This window comes from Salvia splendens, chromosome 1 (genome assembly GCF_004379255.2).
Source record: "Salvia splendens isolate huo1 chromosome 1, SspV2, whole genome shotgun sequence".
In the NCBI taxonomy this organism is placed as follows: domain Eukaryota; kingdom Viridiplantae; phylum Streptophyta; class Magnoliopsida; order Lamiales; family Lamiaceae; genus Salvia; species Salvia splendens.
The window spans coordinates 7957920-7976470 of record NC_056032.1 but is presented as its reverse complement, the minus strand read 5'-3'; the positions used below and the strand labels follow the sequence as shown (position 1 = coordinate 7976470).

Below are 18551 nucleotides of genomic sequence, written 5' to 3'. Positions count from 1 at the left end.
ATTATAAAAAAGTGATTGAAATATTGTTGGTGAAGAATATGTCAATTAGAGAGAATTTTTTTTACCTAAAATAGAAAGTGTATAATTTTAAGGAATGGAGTATTTTTTAAGGACGTGTCAAGTATTATCTTCTTGATTAAACATTTTTGGATTGTACTACCACCTTGATCTTTTTGTTATCACAAAAACCACTAGGGTGGAGGGTTAGGCAGGAGGAGTACTACCACCGTGATCTCATCACACTTCCACCACCTTTCCGATCCCGATATTTTACCTTCATACCTGCTCGGGTGTATAGAAAACATCATCAATATCGACAAGAACTTTTTTCGGAGTTGTGTCAAGAAGGTTGAGGAGAGGGAGCAATGTATTGTACTGAAGAGGTGACAGGATGCAGATTATTGTTCGTCTCTAACACAAAATATGAGGTTGAGATTTAAATCTAATGAATATTTTTCCAAACTTTTAGTACCAACCGACAAGGGTGTAGTAGCTGTGGACCTTCACCATGCATCAATGGCTTTAAGAGCATCCCCATCCGTGCTCTTCCCAAAGAGCACGGATGTGAACCGAAACCTACTTTTATTACTTTTTTACTCTCTGTTCTTAGGCAAGAGCACAACACTCACATCCATGCTCTTCTCTACCTTATTCTCTCTCTTATTTTACTATTTATCGACTTTAACTATTTATTATTATTTTTACGAAACGAGTGCAGAAAAGTAAATATGACAGTTAATGCAGGACGAAGGTAGCACTCCGTTCACTTTTATTCAAACCCGTGTCGCACCCATTAGCCCCATTTTTTGGTTGCCGGAGCAGGTTACTTTATTTGCAGAAACTTAGGTCAAGAATCAAGATTTAACCTATCTGGAAATCTCTATAAAGATCATGAAATCAGAATTAACTTGAGCAAAGCAAAAATAAGAGAAACATAACTAATGAAAAGCAGTACTGTTATTGGTTCATCAATTATCACGGAAGACAATCCTGAAAATTAAACTCAAGATGTTTTCTATATGTAAAAGAAAATAAAAGACTGGTATTGAGAAAGCAACCTCCCAGTACTCGGTTTGAGGATTGTGTCTGTAGAATACATATTGAAATGCATATAGGGGAAACCCATCTAAAACTTGAGCGCAAGCTTACATACAGGCACCGACTCTATCTCGGGGAATTAAGCGCAGTTCTGAGCCATGTTTAAGAAAGACATTTCCTGTGAAATCAGTTCACACAAGAAGAGTTAGGCAAAAACCATGCATCAACTCAACATATGTACACTATACACATGATATGATAAGCATATAAGTTAGGTCAACACTATGGTTAAAAGTAAATAGTTGGCTCTCACTTATATGCTCTTCCACACCTTAATGTGGAATCAATGTGGGATTCATATCAATCCATCCCCTTTAGATCCATATGCCCACGGATGGCACATGCCGGGTAGCAAACCCATATACAAGGCCCACTATCCATTTGCTGCCCCTTTGGCCCACATTTTTGGTGGCATCCATTTGGGTACACCTTCGGATAGCCCCTTTCCATAGGGCGTCTGGATCCACGTTCATGCACCAAATTGGTAAGCATATAAGGTAAGGTGCCCTAGCTTAGCCCAAAACAATGGTCAAATTTATACAACCACCAAATTATATAACTTAGGTGTCAAAATTAGCTAAATCTGTCTGAACTCTGAATAGATATTTTTGTCGAAGTATGAAATCATTGTAAAGCAATTTGAGCTTGGAAGAGTACAGTGGAATAGGTATAGTAGACATGTACTCAGTTGCTACTACACAAACCCCACATACAATAGGTCATGCCTAAGGATAAGGAAACACGGTATTGAGCCGGTATCAAGGTCTTAACAAAGCTGCAGCTAAATACAGAAATATCTCCTATTATAGGTTCAAAGAAGATAATAGGTGTTGGTAGGTCAGAACTCGGGTATAGATAAAAAATGTTAAAACAGCATCGCTGAAAAAAATAGATGCAAATGTCAAGAAATGACAACACCAGTTGCATCGATAAGTGAGAAACAGAGGTCAAGAAACAAATCTTGCTGCATCATAGTCATAAGGACGACAAATTGGAGCATAGAATCATAAGCTGATGCACAATATACATTACTACATAGCCATTAAGAACACGAATCTCCAATCACTCTCAAAATAATAAAACACATCACACATAAAACAAATAGAGATCATATATCTAAATAAGCTAAATAGTGAAGTCGAAATGATGTACCTGCACTCTGCTGAGGATTGATTCCCACTCCATCTGCATAAGTAACACCGATTAAACATACAAAAGAAACAAACTCTTAAATTCGAAATCACGTGTAAGGGAAGTAAAAGTCAAATAAGAGTTAAGAGCGAATTTAACTTCTAAATAACTCCCTCTTTTTTTGTTCTAAACAAACAGTGATCTTTACTTGGGAACTACCAAAATATGCAATGATAGATTGATAAATCAAACTTAAAATTGCAGACAAATGTATAATCTGTCCATATCATCATCATCGAATACAATTCTGGCTACTTGAGGATTCAGCTGTCACAAAAATACTTGTACATTTACATGATCTGCTATTTATTAATCCTAGATTAAAAGGGGAGAGGGATCAAATTAGAGTTCACAAAATATTCAATTTTTCAATTTCTATCGAAGCACTACAGACACAAGAAGTCCATATCGAAAGTATGAAATTAGGAAAATTCATTAAAAGCCTATAAAAATTTAGAAAAAGAAAACATACCATTAGTGATGATGGCACTGGTTTGGGGAGGCACTTTGAATTCTTCGGCAGCGAATTTCAGAACTGCAGTAAAAGGGGCTGCCTCCGGTACGCTAAATCTATATTTTTATTTCAATTTTTACAGAAAAAATAAGATAATTAAGAACTACGATAACAGATCATGATATAATCAACAGAAAATATTCAGAAAAACCTTACACTTTGAATGGGAGTTTCGGATCAGAGGTCAGTGTAACTTTGAACGAAACCTTTCCGCCACCTCCGCCGCCGGCGCCACCGCTCGCCATCTCTTTCGTATTTAACCTTCTTTTTCTTCTTACTCAGTAATTTTAGCTGAATAAAGCTTTGTTTTCTGACAAGTTTTAGCAGAAAAATTTGTGAATATTTAAATATTGAATATCATCTGCTTGCTACATACGCCCAGGGGCATAACCCGGCCAATAACAAACTACCACGTGTCCGTGAATTATTTTAACACATACGTGTACAAATAATGGAAAATGTAATTAAAGTTTTCATTACTTATTAAGAAAAAAGATAACTTATATTGGTGTTCGGTTTCCAAAATAAAATATTATCAAGATACAATTTAAGATTGAGTTGCGATATTATTTTAGTCATAGAAGGTTAGCTATGACTAATTATTTATGATTATCCATCTAGGATTAAGTTATGAGGCTGAATTTCATGAACCAAACACACTACAAATTTAATCTCGGATACAATCTTGTAAACCAAACACCTCTTAGCTTATTAAATTATTTTTAAGATATACATATAAAAATAAATGGAAAATGTAATTAAAGTTGGCATTACTTATTAAGAACAAAGATATGTAATGTTCATAAAATTTTAATTCAGTTGGATTATAATCCTACCAATTAATTATAGTAATAAAATAGGAAATGATATGAAAAACTTGTGACAAATTTACACATAATTTTCAACTTGATTTGAAAATAATTATGCAATACTTTTTTCTCAAATTTGTAATTATTTAATTTGAAAGGTTATTATTTTCCTAAATTATTGCAAAAGAAGTATGCAAGATATTAATTTATTTTAAATTAATTAATGTTCATGAGTTAATTTTAATGTAAAATATCTTAAAAGTCCAAATTAAAAATAAACTTTATATCACTCCCCGTTAATTTTGTTCTCTTCTGTTAATATAATCAATTCTGTGTAGTTCTTTGAATTTACAGTTTTACCCATGAGACAAAACTCAACCTAAAAAACATCTGTAAATTTTACAGTTTAGATAACAAACAAATCTACAAACTCCCGTCTTAAATCGCCGAAGCATGCTCCTGACATCATACATTTGGACCAAACATTTTAGTCATGAAGACATCATACTCCACAATTTAAGTTGAAGTAGGGTATAAGTATATTACATTGGCGTATTAAAAATAAGGATGAAAAAAACAACAACATATACTACAAGATTGGAGTTGAGAGTCTGGTATGCTCAGGCACCTTTCTGAGGCAATGTTTCGAAGGCAGATACAGTATTCTCGAACTTGACCCGATGCAATGGAGCGCCACTTTGCCTGATCGCGCAAGCTTGCTTGTCCTCCAATGGGCAGCGCGCTTTCAGCATTGAGAACACATGGTTATTCAGTCTTCTTGCTTTCTTCATGGCTTCCAATAGGCCTTCGAAGCCCTTTTCATCAAGGAACACCGGTCAGCAACCAGACAAATCATGTGTGTGTGTTTGTGGGGCTGCAAGAATCCGAGATAATGAAGGAGAAGAGGAAAGAAAGAAATTCATACTTGGAGGAAGTGTGAATTCCTATTGGCTGATGTAGTTGATGCAACCTCAACCTCTGCAACGTTGAGGACTTGATGTGAGAAGTCAAACAGCTCAAAATGCAACTGTTGGCCGAGCAAGTATATTATTGTACAGCCGCCCCAAGCGACTGAATCCCCTAGCATTCCGTGATGGCCTGGTTGTACCTGAACAGCTTCGCGTAGGTATTCCTGCAATTGAATAACACAGTGAGATGCAGCTACAAGAAAGGAAGCAATTTGCGTCGCATAATTTTCCAGATTGAGTACAAGCCTCCCACTATCGAATATAATCATGTAATATCAGGAGAGGAAAGGATCATGTCTTCCAACTGTTCGTACCGATGCTCCTGTGTTCTAAGATTTCCGGATTACAAAAAAACTTTATTGAAGTTACTAATGTGATGCCATAACATACCAAGTTGCAGATATTTGATGGCAAGTACGAAAATAAGAACCAAAAGAACTGTTTCTTACCATTTGGAGGCCACTATATATACGGTAGAAGTCCTTTGAAGTTGTAATATCCACAAATCCCGTCTTGGGAGCAACGCTCCATTTAGTACAATATTTATCTAACACTGCACTCGTAAAAGCAAGTGAATATTCCAGCACACTCCCGGCATTAATGTTTGACTTGTATAACAGGTCTGCATAAAAGTTTACAAACCAAATTATAAAGAATCACAGAAGAAAAAAACAACAACGATATGCTAATCAGGGAACCAAGAACAAAGATAGAACAAACTCGATACCATCAAAGCTGTTGGGGAGCATTGTCTACTCTCATCTATTTCAATGTTCACATCTTATTATTCTGCCATGAGGTGAATTAAAGCGTCCATTTGGCTTATATGTGTATGAGAGATCAGCCATGTTAAAAATGTAGTATTAGGCTCCTGGCTTTGCTATCGAGTCACAGGATAATATGCTATCATGATTATGCATCAGATGAAGATGATGAGGCGTAAACTGTATGATAAAGGATATTATGCTGAGTTCGAAAACTGAATGAGTTTAATGTGTTTTTCAGATTATGAAACTGATACTAGTTAGCATGCATTTTCCAATGGTTCGATAACCATCAGTACATCTGATACACAGTAAAGAAGATGAAGAGATCGAAAAGAAATAAATACCAGCAGCTTCTGCTTGTCGTGAAAGGACTCTGAACGATGATGAATTTGGGAAGCTAGGGTTTGAAACACTTGTAACTGCTATCGATTTAAATAGGCTAATGATAGGGCTATCTTCACCATCCTGGAATTGTATTGCTTGTCCCTCCGCACCGGGAGTTATACCCAGCCAAGGAGCGGTTTGCATGAACTGGCTAGTGTCTACTTCTCTCTGTCGGGTAAAGTGAAATTAAGAGTATAAGCTAGAAGCACTGTCACCAAAATGATTTTTTGTATTTAAACTATTTAAAGTATCTAAGTGCAAATGGACATTTTCATGTACATTGGGATTTTGCATAAAAAACCGCACTTGAATTAGAGCTGAATCAAGAAGGCCAAGGTCTAGGACCTGAAGGTAAAGCATTGGCAAGAGTATTATAGATCTTCATATTTAGTCAATTAACCAATGATTGATCTTTTAGACGCTTCGTCATAATTCAGTAAATCTCCTGGATCTCGTTAGAAATGGCCAAGTCCATAGAAACTCACCAGAACAATATCAAGCAGACTCATCCAGTACAAGATGCTTCCTATTTCCTTTATTCCACGAAGAGCCTCAAGTTTCAGTTCTGATTTCGACTGCCAGCAATTAAGATGTTCCTGAACAACCCTGACACAACCTAGAAAAATGACGAGAATGCCTACAAAGTAAGGTTCCATAACCTGAGAGAGAAATGACAAGAATATTTCCTACTTATCTAGCAGGGAGATTTCACAGAACCCAGATATTTTAGATATTTTTCAAAGACAAGAACGACATTTTTATTACAAAACAAATTGCTTTTCACTTTGCTTATTAACAAAGAAAATGTAGCATTTCTATAAATTCAATGGACCACTACAAAGAAAGCTCTTACTATCTTAAAAATGTGAAGGAAAAGCATTATCCACAAGCTCTTGTCTGGATTATATTTATGAAGATATGAATTGTAAATGCAGAGGATATTTTGCTTTTGAATGATGCTCGATACATCATGTACCTGATACACCACCATCAAAAGGAAGCAGTCCTATAGATTTGGGTAGAACCTCTTGCAACCCAGTGATCATTGGTTCAAGATAAGTGATCTGCAAAATAAATTTAGAAATATCAAATGCGACTAACTTGTAGTAATAAATAAACAGAAGATAGCCCTGATTGTGGTAACAGAAGATTTTATAAATGTTATGTTAACATTTACATGGTAAACTACTAGAAACCGATTACATCTTTTTTAGTAATCAAGAGAGTTAGGCAAGACAGTGGTAGATAAAATTAAGAGTTTTTAAATCAAACTTATAATATAAGGCCTATTAACTCTAATTGTCTAATCGAGAACAAACCAAGCATACATGAAATCGTGCCATTAAATCAAAGAAAATATTTTTTATGATTTCCTGTCCAACATGAACTAAGAATTACTCCCCCAGTCCCATAAAAATATGGGCATATGATATGGCACGGGAATTAAGACAAGTAAGAGAGAGGAGGAGAAGGGTAGTTTAAAGAGTGTTAGTGGATAGTGGGACCCCATAATTATTAGTGTTTTTAATGGTGGTATAAGTTGTAAATAACTTGATGTATAGGGGTAATAAATTGGGATAACTTTCCATAAATGGAAATGCCCATATTTTTATGGGACGGAGGGGGTATGAAGAAAGTTTAAGGAGGATAAGACAAACCTTATTTGACACATGATCTAATAGTGCTCGGATAAGCCATGGTAATGATCTGGACCCCAGAAGTCTGACGATGGAGTGCATGTGAGGAATACCAAAAAACGCACTGTGCAATCGAGCAAAGCTCTGGTGTGCAGAATTTAGGTCCTTTGAGTCACAAGCACATGAAAGTGGAGTCAGTGAATAAGAAGAGGATAGTAGCACCAAACACACATAAAAGCAATACATCAGAAACCAAAAAATTGTGAAGAAACTTAGTGAAAAATGACAATCAGCTAAATTCCATAATTCACCCATAGTCAAGCTAGATTTTGAAGGACAGCAAACAATAAACAAGCATATGTGTGCGTGTATAAATACATGCATTACTAATAAATAAATATGTCACATTGATCACAAGTTTTATCAGGTTTATAGATTCTTGTAATTGAAACTGAAACGAAAGAACTCTATGAGACTAAAGTACCATTTGACCTACTCTTTAAAATAACTTAAAACACGAGATATTATGATCATCGTGCACATGCTTCACGGAATTAGTTCATTTAGAGATTACATGGCAAGGAAATTGTTAATAGCTATGGGTTGAAATTTCTTACTTGGGTACCACAGTAAAAGTTTGGCTTTGCCTGAGGAACTGATGGCTTTTGAACAGGGACAGGAGGCACTCTTGATGATCTAACGAAGCGCTGAGTTGTATTACACAGGATAAAGTTGGGTAAGAAGTCATTTTGCATCTCTGTCCAAATCTGAAAGTCCAGAAGTTACGCAAGCAATTTGTTAGAATTGCAGTATCGGGATGATCAGGCAAAAAAAACAAAACAAGTGCTAATCCATGTAGTAGCAGTCATCAATTGAAACAATGGTCCGGACGTCCGGTAATGTGCCACATGATATACATATTGGCACAATCATCAACCAGAATCAATGTAGTAGCATTCACCCCTTGCCACTTGGAGGATGGAAATGCTTGCAGTTACAATTGGTTACTTGATGAGTTTCAACGTCGCATAAATGTCAGAATTATGGAGAAATTTGGATATAATTTATTTGTTGGAGTTATGGAGAAATTTGAATTTAATTTATTTAACTATCTCTTAGCCAATAACCCATTGGCATGCTAAGTGATACATGCAATCGAACAAATTCCAACACTTCATATTGAAATGAATTAGAACTGCTAATACTATCTTAACATTCCAATATTTCGGATTGAGCATAAGATGCCAAATAAGAAACTCAATCATTCAAAATACTGCTCAGGCAGACAAAGTGAATCATGACTCATGAGACAACAAGGTGAGCAATCCTTGAACAGAAGCAACAATGCTATTTGTTATAAATGGGAAACCTTCACCTGACACAATTTGATAGAAAGAGAATCTGGATGTTCTAAGCAAAATATAAGGAAAGAAGATTAGCTGAAAACAATAAGCACATAATTCTACCTGTGTTGCAAGCCTGCTAGAATAAGAAACAAGAGATACATTCTCTTGCATCTCACTCAACATGAGTGTAAATGAATCAAGAGTTAGATCTTTGCACAATAGTTCATGAGCAAGTTGCAAGACTTCAAGGAGCTTTTCCAATTCCTGAAATCGAGGTGGTCCTTTAGAGAGGGAATTTAGCTAACACATGCAAAGTTTTTCACCGAACACTCACCACAATAGCGCATATATCTTGAGACTCAAATCTATCAAAAAGAAATTCAATATTCTCCCGACACATTTTGTTTAGCCTTTCAGAGATCAAACTTCTCAAGTTGATGGTCCTTCCAAGCAACTGCTCACCATGGAAAATCAATTTTAGCATAACGTACATACATAAAGGGGGACTCAAGTTTTCTAGACGATGAAAACAATTGTAAAATATAACTGGCACTCTGGCAGAGAAGCCAACCTCACACGAAAACCGAGAAGATAAACGGATCAGTCAACAATAGAAAAGTAACATACTGACCAAAGAGGATACAACATATATTTTCTTACCTTCACTCTAGTAACTTTTAATAATGCAGAGAATCTCATAGGCTGAACTGAAAACTTCTCACCAATGTCTAAGGCAAACAGGAATGATGGGTCCAGCAGCTCACTTTGAAAATGAAAAAGAAAATTTCCATTAGATTTAATCTGTCCAGAAAGTTATATGTAAAAAGGTTGAGGCAAAAACCTTGCTGCCCAACTCTTGTAGTACGTGAAAATGGTGTCGCATAATTTTGCTATAAATATATCAAAGCAGTTGTCCACCTGAAAAAGGAAATAGAAGCCTTCTCTCTAAAGCATGCACATTCATGCAGAATACAGTTCATGAAAATACAGTACAAAATGCTTGAATGCAGTATAGTAACTGGTACAACTATATAAACATAGCCCAGAACTCTTTACTTTGACTTGTTTATATTTAGTTACCTCTGCTTCAATTTCATCATAAAGGAATCGTTGCTTGAGAACTACAAGTGCGTGCTGAGAAGCATCATTATAGATGTCAAAGGGAATCAATACACTCTCAAGAAGACCAGCATTTTGAGACTCTATTACATGGTCCACCAGCATCCAAGGAAGGGAACATTCAATAGGAAACTGCAGGAAAATTATGCATAGATTCTCTTAATATCCATGAGCAAAAAAGCACAAAAACAGTTCTTCACAGCGGATTAGCTGGAATACAAGTAATATTCAAAAAATTGGAGACCAACTTTGGGAACCATATGTTATAAATATTTTTAAAGGACATGTTAACATGATCACACAGAATGAAACAAAGATTTAAACATGAGTGAGTCACACAATAATTTGTATAGTTGATTTTAATGTGCAGAGACAACAACGATTAAGTTATTTAGGAGAATTGTTGGGAAGTCATCTTCATCCACCACCAGTGCTATGGGTGCTTATACGAAGTACATGAACAATGTTACCAACCAATCCCCGGCTATAATTCTCCAAAATATCCATCAGAATTTTACCTGGATAACCCGAGAAGATTCCAAATAGAATTCCCTGAACCATAAGAAACCAAGATCTGTCAAGTTTGCAATAGTCGCTGCAAAAACATAACAGTGGTTAGCCAAGTATAGCGAGGATATGCATGGTAAGTAATAGTGTTGTATGGTATAAAATGAGAGATATAATGCATGATGGTAAAGAAGGTTAAATGATTGAATATTGACTTTCTTAAACCAACAATATGTCTATTAAGGCCAAGATATTAATCAGGACATGCAGCAATGTCAATGCATAACTAGAAAATATATAATGTAATCACATCTACACATTTAGATTTTCTGAAAGACCACATTAAAGAAAAGCAGGAAGATGCTGTTATTTGGGATACATTAATGATGCTGAAAATAAGTCGTGTTTCACATAGAAAGATATAGAATGTCTAAACTTGATATTTTTCAGTTGTTCATGAAATGTTACAAGTAATAATAAGATTCCAATGCCATAAATATATGTTCCAGGAGATGAGAATTAATTGAACAGGTCATGTTTAACAAAACCTGTATAGTCTAATATATGCAAGAAAAACCCAAGCTTGTAGAAGAATGTTTCCAACTGCTTTAAATCATTGACAGAAATTTCAGAACCAGTATTGCCAAAAAGACCACCAGGCTTCCTCATGTTTCCACCTGACACCACCTCGTATATCAAGAATTGTAAACAATGGATCTGGATTGGCAGGTGAAATGAGATGGAGAAAATTCTGTGTTAGTTCATGGTCATAAAGTATTCAAAGAGGTAAAATTAAACAAGCAAGGATGGTTATGTCAAACACCTCTACGCATGCATGGATAGAATGAACAAGTCATTTCATATACCTAAAGTTCTTAACTGATTTGATAGCATGATACAAGGAAAAATGAATGTATCTATGCAGTTATTTTGATTACTCTAAACATGAAAGTATGTTCTTCTGTCACAAAGCTCCATTTAGGTAAAGACTCATGTGAGCTGTGCAATATTCATCTGCAAACCAATGTAATAAGACATGAAAACACAAACCTGCGCAGCTGTAGGTGCCACTGGTCTTGGGTAAAAGAAGGCTCCTCTACTTTCTTCACCTCCATGCTGGAAACCTTGCATGTCAGAATCAGGTTTGCTTGTATTTGCCATCCAATCGGCTGAAAGGGTACGCATATCAGAAAGAATCCTGCAAATAACAAACTGATGAGCCCAAAAACCTGCTAAACTTTTCATAATAAAGGTCTTCATGATGGCAAAATTTTGAAGTGAAACAAGGGAGTATTTTCAACATGGCTATTGATTGATATTATGCGGTTAAAAGTCACGAGTAACCAAAGCTTTTAGCAGTCTGACATTCCAAATTTACCTATAAAATCAAGATCATGAAATTTGTACCTAGAAAGATCTTTCTTCTTACGGAAGGTAGTCCGCAGCATAGTGGCAAGTATATTTTGCACAAAATCTTGGACCTCAGCATGAACAGTTTCCCACAAGGCATCTGCCACTAGTGTGTCAGACTTCTGCATTAATGACCCAATTCCCTTGATGTAGCTCACAAGTTCTACCATGGCTTTTCTTTCCTCAGCACTATAATTATATCTTACCACCTACAGCACAATTAAGCACTTATGTTTGAGAAATTATTGGACTTCAAAGGAAAAGGTTCAGGTTTCATTTCTTCAGGTTCTACTTAACTTATGCCAACAAAAGTTACATACAGGTGTGGACTCGGTAGATCCTAATGATGTGAGTGCGTAAACCAATGTTGTATTTCTAGCTTATGGATAGAAGGAACAATGATATGCAACTCTGAATTTCTTTCAGATGAACAAAAAAGAAATGTCAAGTAAGACCTTCTCGTAGTCAGAAAAAGATGATGGCTCATGCAACTCTGTGGAAACAGGCTCCTTGCATGGTCGTGAAAATTTCCATGCACACTGTTCCCATATACGTGCACTCCATCTACTTAGGAGTTGAAAACCTTCAACAACCATATCATAGACATTTCCTTTGACTTCCTTTGCAAACTCCACATCTGCACCATCCATTGTTTTTAATAGAGCAAGCTGCAAATAGGAAAATGATTAAACAAAAATTAGCATGACATAAATAAGAGAAGACCAAAATGCACTTAAATCAATTACTGAAGGAGAGGGGATGGGGGTGGGGGTAGGTTCGCTTGCATGTGTGTGTGTGTGACAGAGAGAGAGCACCTGATTCAAGGCAGAAGCAAAACGAATGGAGAAGTCATCATGTTCCACACGAACTGCCCCAATGTGGTTGATGATTAAAAAGTGGCGCTGATAAGTAAATGAAGTCAAGGGACTATTACTCATGTCGCTAGTGAACATATGTATCCATATAAATCATTTTTCTGGAAAAGAGTGCATGACTCAAGAAGAAATTATAGTCAAGACATTAAACAACAGATCAGTCTTATAAAAATCTATATACAATTTCAAGGATATTCTTGTGCTTCACGAGGTGGCAGCTCATGGGGTGAATGAAGAGTGAGAAATCGAGTTTGAGCCAAAAATTTTGGGAAGTATGTTGACAACTCTTTTAGTATCGCAGCTGGAGAAAGATGAAGATCTGGAAATGCAGGGATGACTGGATCATTCTACATAAATATGGATTGATTCATTACAATCGTATACCAACGAACTGGAAAGGTGATAGGTAACACTTGCAGACAACAGATATGTGAACAGTTTTGTACCTTAAATATATTGACCAATCTATTGATTTTTACCCTCTTGTACAGAGACTCGCTATCTTTTTCTGATGAAGCTGCCAATACAACAAGAACAGGCAAAACACGGAGAAGGATGTGACGCTCTGGAAAGAGAAGGGCGAAATTTAACTCCAGTGACTCAACAGCAAAAACTATGAGAACTTGGAGGATGTCTTCAACACTGTTGCCAGTTAAGGGGTTCACAAAGCATATGTAGGCAAACAATATATAATCTTGAGGAAAAACTAGAGTAAAGTACTATTTTTGTCCTAAACATATGGCGAAAATACGAAGTTGGTCCAGAACATTCACTTTTCGAAAATCGAGTCTTAAACAAATGAAATCGTCGTCGGATCGGTCCTTTTTTTACGGTTCCGTCAAAAACTAACGAGGATATAGCAAATGGCTTTAACAAGGAATTGCTTTAGTATATTTGAAAAAAAAAAGAAAAAAGATGGTCCTTTTTTCAAATACAGTTCTTATGCGAAAGAAAAAAGATGTGGAGTATGCATAGTTGGCAGTGACTCAAGCTATATATATATGTTAGGAGTAACTTAAAACAGTAATTGTGAAGATATGTTAACAAGAAAATAATCAAATATTGACATGAAGGATACTTGTTGACCCTGAACATCTCAACGTGCAAATTCAACAAAATTGCCCACCTCGTACTGAGAAAAATCTGTCAAGATACATAATATTGTACGTATTATTTATATTTAAAAAAACAAGTTTCTCAAATAAAGTTCATCAGAGCAAAACAACATTTTTTTCACAATATTTAAGAAAAAACACAAGACAATGAAAAGTGGGTCTCTCACCTGTAAGTCATCCAGCTCTTCCCTCATTGAATCAGTATCTTGCCACTGCACACTAACTTGTGTAAATGTCCTGATCATTAAATACAAATGCATGTTTAGCAGCTTCAACTGAATCAACTCTAGTGAAAGTTGTGAAGATATATATAAACCCATGAAAGAGTATACTGAAGAACAAAATCAGTGGAAAGAGAATACTGAAAAGAGAATCTGGCAATATAGTAAACTAAGAACTCAAGCTAAAGCAAGATTACAGCTTAAGTGTAGCACTTATTATGATGAATTAGCTTAGCAGACGATTCCCCATCACAGCTCATTCAAAAATTAGCGATATCTGTTTTCTTTTATCCCAGTTAATGCAATGCACATTAACAACCAACCTAGTGTGTGTGTTGTCAAGTCTTTCTTTCTCTCTTTCTTTCTTTCATTCTTTTTCGTTCCAAATTATATGTTCCCCATATTAGATACTTATATATGTGAGTAAGAAACATACATAATTTAATTAGCAATGTCACCATCCAGACAACAGGATCTAAATCAAGAACCGTGACAATTTATGTTCTCAAACAAGTATTTAAACAGGATCTAAATGTAAGAGAATAGTGACTGATGTATAGGGCAACTCACTTCAACAAAATTTCATGAATAAAAGATACTACTCCCATATAAAATGGATAAAACTAAAGCACTGTTTACATAAGATATTAAGTTATTTTCCCGTTAATATTGCACGATAAATTTACTCCTGTATGATAACTGCAGCACAGAAAATGTAAATACTTACAGATACAGAATTGAGAATCAGTAAAAAACTGAAAAGCATAAAATTTACATTTTTCCATTGAATAATGCATGGTATACCTTTTGTACCAAGAGAAGTCATTAGGAATGCTAGCCTTTGCATTTTTTAGATGATCAAGTTGGACCAACACATCTAGTAACTTCAGCATAGACCTGCAATGAATCATGCAATTAGCTAACTACCTTTCCAGATAAGGTATAATGTGCAAGATATACAAAAAGGTTGAGTTTTTTCAATATCTGATGTCAACAAGCTACAGTAACAGGAATATGAGGAACTGGTTGAATTGCTAAATGTTGTTCGCAATAGAGAATTCAATTTTTATAACAACACCTAAAGAAGCATTACTTTACTGAGATTTGTCACATAAAAGAGGACTGTTCAAATTATCATTGGTCAACCTAGTTAAACACCAACCTAAGTAGAGTAACAGGAAAGGAATTTACTTCAGAAAATAAATCTGGCATATGAAACAGGTGATATAACGTTGAATAGCTTAAATTTCCCATTTTTAACCAAATTGCTATCACACATGATGTATAAGTAAAACTGACCAAATATAAAAACTTAAATATAAATGATGCCATCAACAAACCAGATATGTGTTATGGTAGGACCATTGATGCGCCGCTCTGGCCTAGAGAAACGTTGCATATCAGCTGCTAGCTGTATGAAGATAAATCATCTTCATGTTCCAAAGAAGAACTAAAACTATGAAAAGAAAATAGGTGGTAATTTATAATCATACTTTCGATGAAGCTGATGCTTGCCATTGCTGAATTTCGCGCAAACGGCTCATCTCTAGGTCTAAAACTTGGTAAGTTTCCAGATACAAGTCGGCCTGACTTTGCTTCATAGAATCTGGGAGCTGCCATGAGTGCACTTAAAATTATTATGCCATAAGGTAAAACATGAAGAGCAAGAGCACATTCTTTTATAGTGTGACTTAAAGGTGGCACACACCGGTTTTCTGTATCAGACCCATGTAAACATAAGTTACCTAAGGAACTACAGAGCTCATTCAAATCATTTATCCTACTTGAGCCTCTCTCATCCATTATAGCATATATAAAATGAAAAACAGAAGTAAAATAGGAATCAAAAGGATAATGTAATTCAATTCATTAGCTTAATATGATGCTCAAAATGTGTAAGAACAACAATTAATTTCCTTTTTCTTGCCTTTATTAGGTAAGATTTTGTAAGATAAGTCTTGTAGATCTTAAGCGTGATTTACAGCCAATGTGAAAGCACGACTGAAAAATAGAAGTAGTTTAGAGGTCAAAGGTGATTCAATTGACCTGTGGAAGGGCTTTAACACAACTCCGATATGTATAAAGCACTGAACCCATTTCCTTGCCTTCTCGGACAAGCAAATTCTGCAACCATCGACAAAAGTTACCAGTTGATAGTCATGAAAAATCAATCACAGAGTGGAAATCGCAAGAACAAAGTCTGATTGCATTCACAAAGTCTAAGCCTCTAAGGTAAAGATAAATCATACTGAGAATTATGGAATTATTCAACAAAGAGGATATACAATGGTAAATTGACATACCAGCTGATTAATGGCTTTCGTGTCCTCGGATAAAGATAAGCGATAGGCGGAAACATCACTATATTCTGCAATCAGAACGTGGAAATGAAAGATTGAAAGGTACCACTTGTTAAGTATGGCTTTGATTGCAAAAACATGCAAAAGTTTTGGAACAAGATTTGCAAAAAAAAATAGATGTAGATAGGATACAGGATTTGCAAAAACCCTTTAGGTGATCCAAGAAAGCACTTACTGTGGACATATTCATTTGGCTCCATTTTCACAGTGAAAGAAGTAAGAACTGAATTTATCTTAATTTAAGTTTTTACTAACCAAACAGATTGAAAGTGTTGATAGCATATAATTCAAGGGTACCTTTTTCACACTAAAAAGACAAAGTAGCATTCACCTACTTGATCTATTTATGTCTAGATCATCTTGGAACTAGCTTGGAGTTTTTAATCAACAAACTAAGTCTGTGTGTCAGAAGAAAATGTTTAAACCAATTCGTACAAGAATTAAATTTAGCCAACCCCTGGTTCTGTCCGAAGCGGCAGCCCATTTATAACCCAATTTCCAACTATTAGCTTATACTAGAAAATACTTGAAACCACAAAAATAATTATGCTGCTCTACATTGTGTACCACCTATCTAGGCATGATTATGAAGTTCTTCTCAGATATTTGATGTTTTCTGCAATTCATAGGCTGAAGTTCTGCATGAAATCAAGTTGACACAAACACCTAAATTCAGTAAAATATGCTTTTCTGAGGCACACTGTGCGCCATAACAAGGAATGTCTTGCTTTCCCTTTCGCTTCACAGTTCCCATTCAATTAACATGAATTTAACAAAGGAAACACATAACCATTTTGCATAAAATTACACAAAAACATCTAACGGGTTTTTTCTATTTTTGTTCTAGAATGAAACTTAGATTCCGTGTTTGTACTAAACTTTTTTTTATTCCGTGTTTGGGAGAGACGCATGACCCTCATGCGTCTCCTTTTAATGAAAAGCATGACGATTATGCGTCTTTGTGAGAGACGCATGAGGGACATGCGTCTCTCAATTTTTTCGAATTGTGAGATTGCAAGTGGCAAAACACCCGACCGGGTGATTTGCACAAAGACGCATAATCGTCATGCGTTTCATTAAAAAGAGACGCATGAGTCCCAAACATGGAATAAAAAAAAAGTTCAGTACAAACACGGAATCTAAGTTTCACTCTAGAACAAAAAAAAAAAAGAAAAAACCCAACATCTAACTGTAGCACACATACCTTTAAGGAAATAATAGTATTATAAAACTTACCAATTGGACTAATAGTTGCACCTCTCTCAGTTGACACCCAAAATCCAGGTCCTTGAATTTCTGGTTGATCGTCCTAAACCAAATTGAAGTTCCTATTTGCTTAATATCCACAGAAATCAACAATTAAAGCAAAAACAACGCTATAATAACTGAATTTGCAATTACCTCTAATGAAAATGTGGACAGCGCGGCAATGGCTTCCTCTACTGGGACCGCCATGAGAGATCTGGCAGAGGACCGAAACTTTCCGAGCTATTCTAAATGCTGAGCAGAAGAAATGAAGCTTCAATTACCAAATCTCTCAGCACTCTACCAGTAGTGGGATGCAATTACTATTTTGTGAGTGTACTGCTGTTAAAGCGTAGAGTACAATCAGTCAATCCGGTAATATAGTTTCAGACAGTAAAGTCGTTCGGAATTTTAGGCATCAGGAAGGATCGTTTAGGTTGCTCAGATTTTAAGTTAGAATGATTATTATGCCATTTTTTTTCTTGAATTTTAAGCATTCCGTGTTAGTATTAAATAGTAGTTAAAAAATGTTTCTAACATTATTTTTTCAAAACAAGATTAAGATACATCTTATGTTAGTATGTGTTTTTCAATTTATTTTTAGAGTAAAAGACCAAAATTGGTCCTGAACATATGATCATTTTAAGATTTTAGTCATAAACATTATCTTTCGAATTTTTGAATCCCGAACATTTCAATTGGGATCACAATTGGTCTCCCCACGCCGAGGTGTGCATACGACGGTGCGCGATAAGATAAAAACAAGACACACAATGCGCAATACAAAACCCACATTGAGCTACATGAAGACCTAATCCAACACATTTGGGCGAAATTCGGCCACGAGTAGTGAGTTTTTTTAATTTTATGAATTTAATTATGTAATATTTAATTTTTAGGATTTTAACTATGTAATTTTTAATTTTTAAAATTTTAATTATGTAATTTTTAATTTTTTAGTAATTTGTAACCGTGTTTCGGATAT

At 35.4% G+C, this 18551-nt stretch overlaps 2 protein-coding genes across 3 annotated transcripts; both read right to left on the bottom strand.

The window, feature by feature from the left end:
- Positions 1-939: 939 nt before the first annotated feature.
- On the bottom strand, positions 940-3139 carry LOC121795190 (ubiquitin-fold modifier 1-like). Its single transcript, XM_042193656.1, has 4 exons — positions 2960-3139; positions 2762-2859; positions 2251-2283; positions 940-1216 (listed from the first exon to the last, which is right to left on the bottom strand). The coding sequence occupies exons 1-4, from the start codon at positions 3046-3048 to the stop codon at positions 1146-1148; spliced, it is 291 nt and encodes a 96-aa protein (XP_042049590.1). The 5' UTR covers positions 3049-3139; the 3' UTR covers positions 940-1145.
- Positions 3140-3986: 847 nt separating this feature from the next.
- On the bottom strand, positions 3987-18020 carry LOC121811295 (protein PIR-like). Of its 2 annotated transcripts, XM_042212128.1 has the most exons (30): positions 17723-18020; positions 17558-17630; positions 16265-16329; positions 16008-16085; positions 15455-15574; positions 15302-15372; positions 14766-14858; positions 13908-13977; positions 13704-13768; positions 13072-13267; positions 12821-12972; positions 12566-12659; positions 12206-12418; positions 11748-11959; positions 11391-11538; positions 10889-11057; positions 10352-10428; positions 9795-9965; positions 9556-9632; positions 9375-9477; positions 9049-9168; positions 8835-8978; positions 7986-8135; positions 7390-7533; positions 6708-6795; positions 6217-6347; positions 5692-5899; positions 5030-5202; positions 4538-4744; positions 3987-4427 (listed from the first exon to the last, which is right to left on the bottom strand). In XM_042212128.1, exons 1-30 carry the CDS (start codon positions 17774-17776, stop codon positions 4233-4235), a joined length of 3861 nt encoding a protein of 1286 aa, XP_042068062.1. In that variant the 5' UTR covers positions 17777-18020; the 3' UTR covers positions 3987-4232. The 2 variants fall into 2 exon arrangements, with proteins under 2 accessions (XP_042068062.1, XP_042068068.1); XM_042212134.1 differs by lacking the exons at positions 16265-16329; positions 17558-17630; positions 17723-18020 and having other exon boundaries at positions 15302-15365.
- Positions 18021-18551: the final 531 nt, after the last annotated feature.

What these genes read in the sequence shown, in the direction of transcription:
- LOC121811295 (XM_042212128.1), bottom strand. Translation starts at nt 17,776, where the DNA reads ATGGCGGTCCCAGTAGAGGAAGCCATTGCCGCGCTGTCCACATTTTCA. An exon ending in AATCTTCTCGGGTTATCCAG is followed by an intron (nt 9,966 to 10,351) that starts GTAAAATTCTGA and finishes ATTTTCCTGCAG; the next exon opens with TTTCCTATTGAATGTTCCCT. An exon ending in GGAATTCACACTTCCTCCAA is followed by an intron (nt 4,428 to 4,537) that starts GTATGAATTTCT and finishes CTTGATGAAAAG; the next exon opens with GGCTTCGAAGGCCTATTGGA.
- LOC121795190 (XM_042193656.1), bottom strand. Translation starts at nt 3,048, where the DNA reads ATGGCGAGCGGTGGCGCCGGCGGCGGAGGTGGCGGAAAGGTTTCGTTC. An exon ending in CCGAAACTCCCATTCAAAGT is followed by an intron (nt 2,860 to 2,959) that starts GTAAGGTTTTTC and finishes ATAAAAATATAG; the next exon opens with ATTTAGCGTACCGGAGGCAG. An exon ending in CAGTGCCATCATCACTAATG is followed by an intron (nt 2,284 to 2,761) that starts GTATGTTTTCTT and finishes TTACTTATGCAG; the next exon opens with ATGGAGTGGGAATCAATCCT.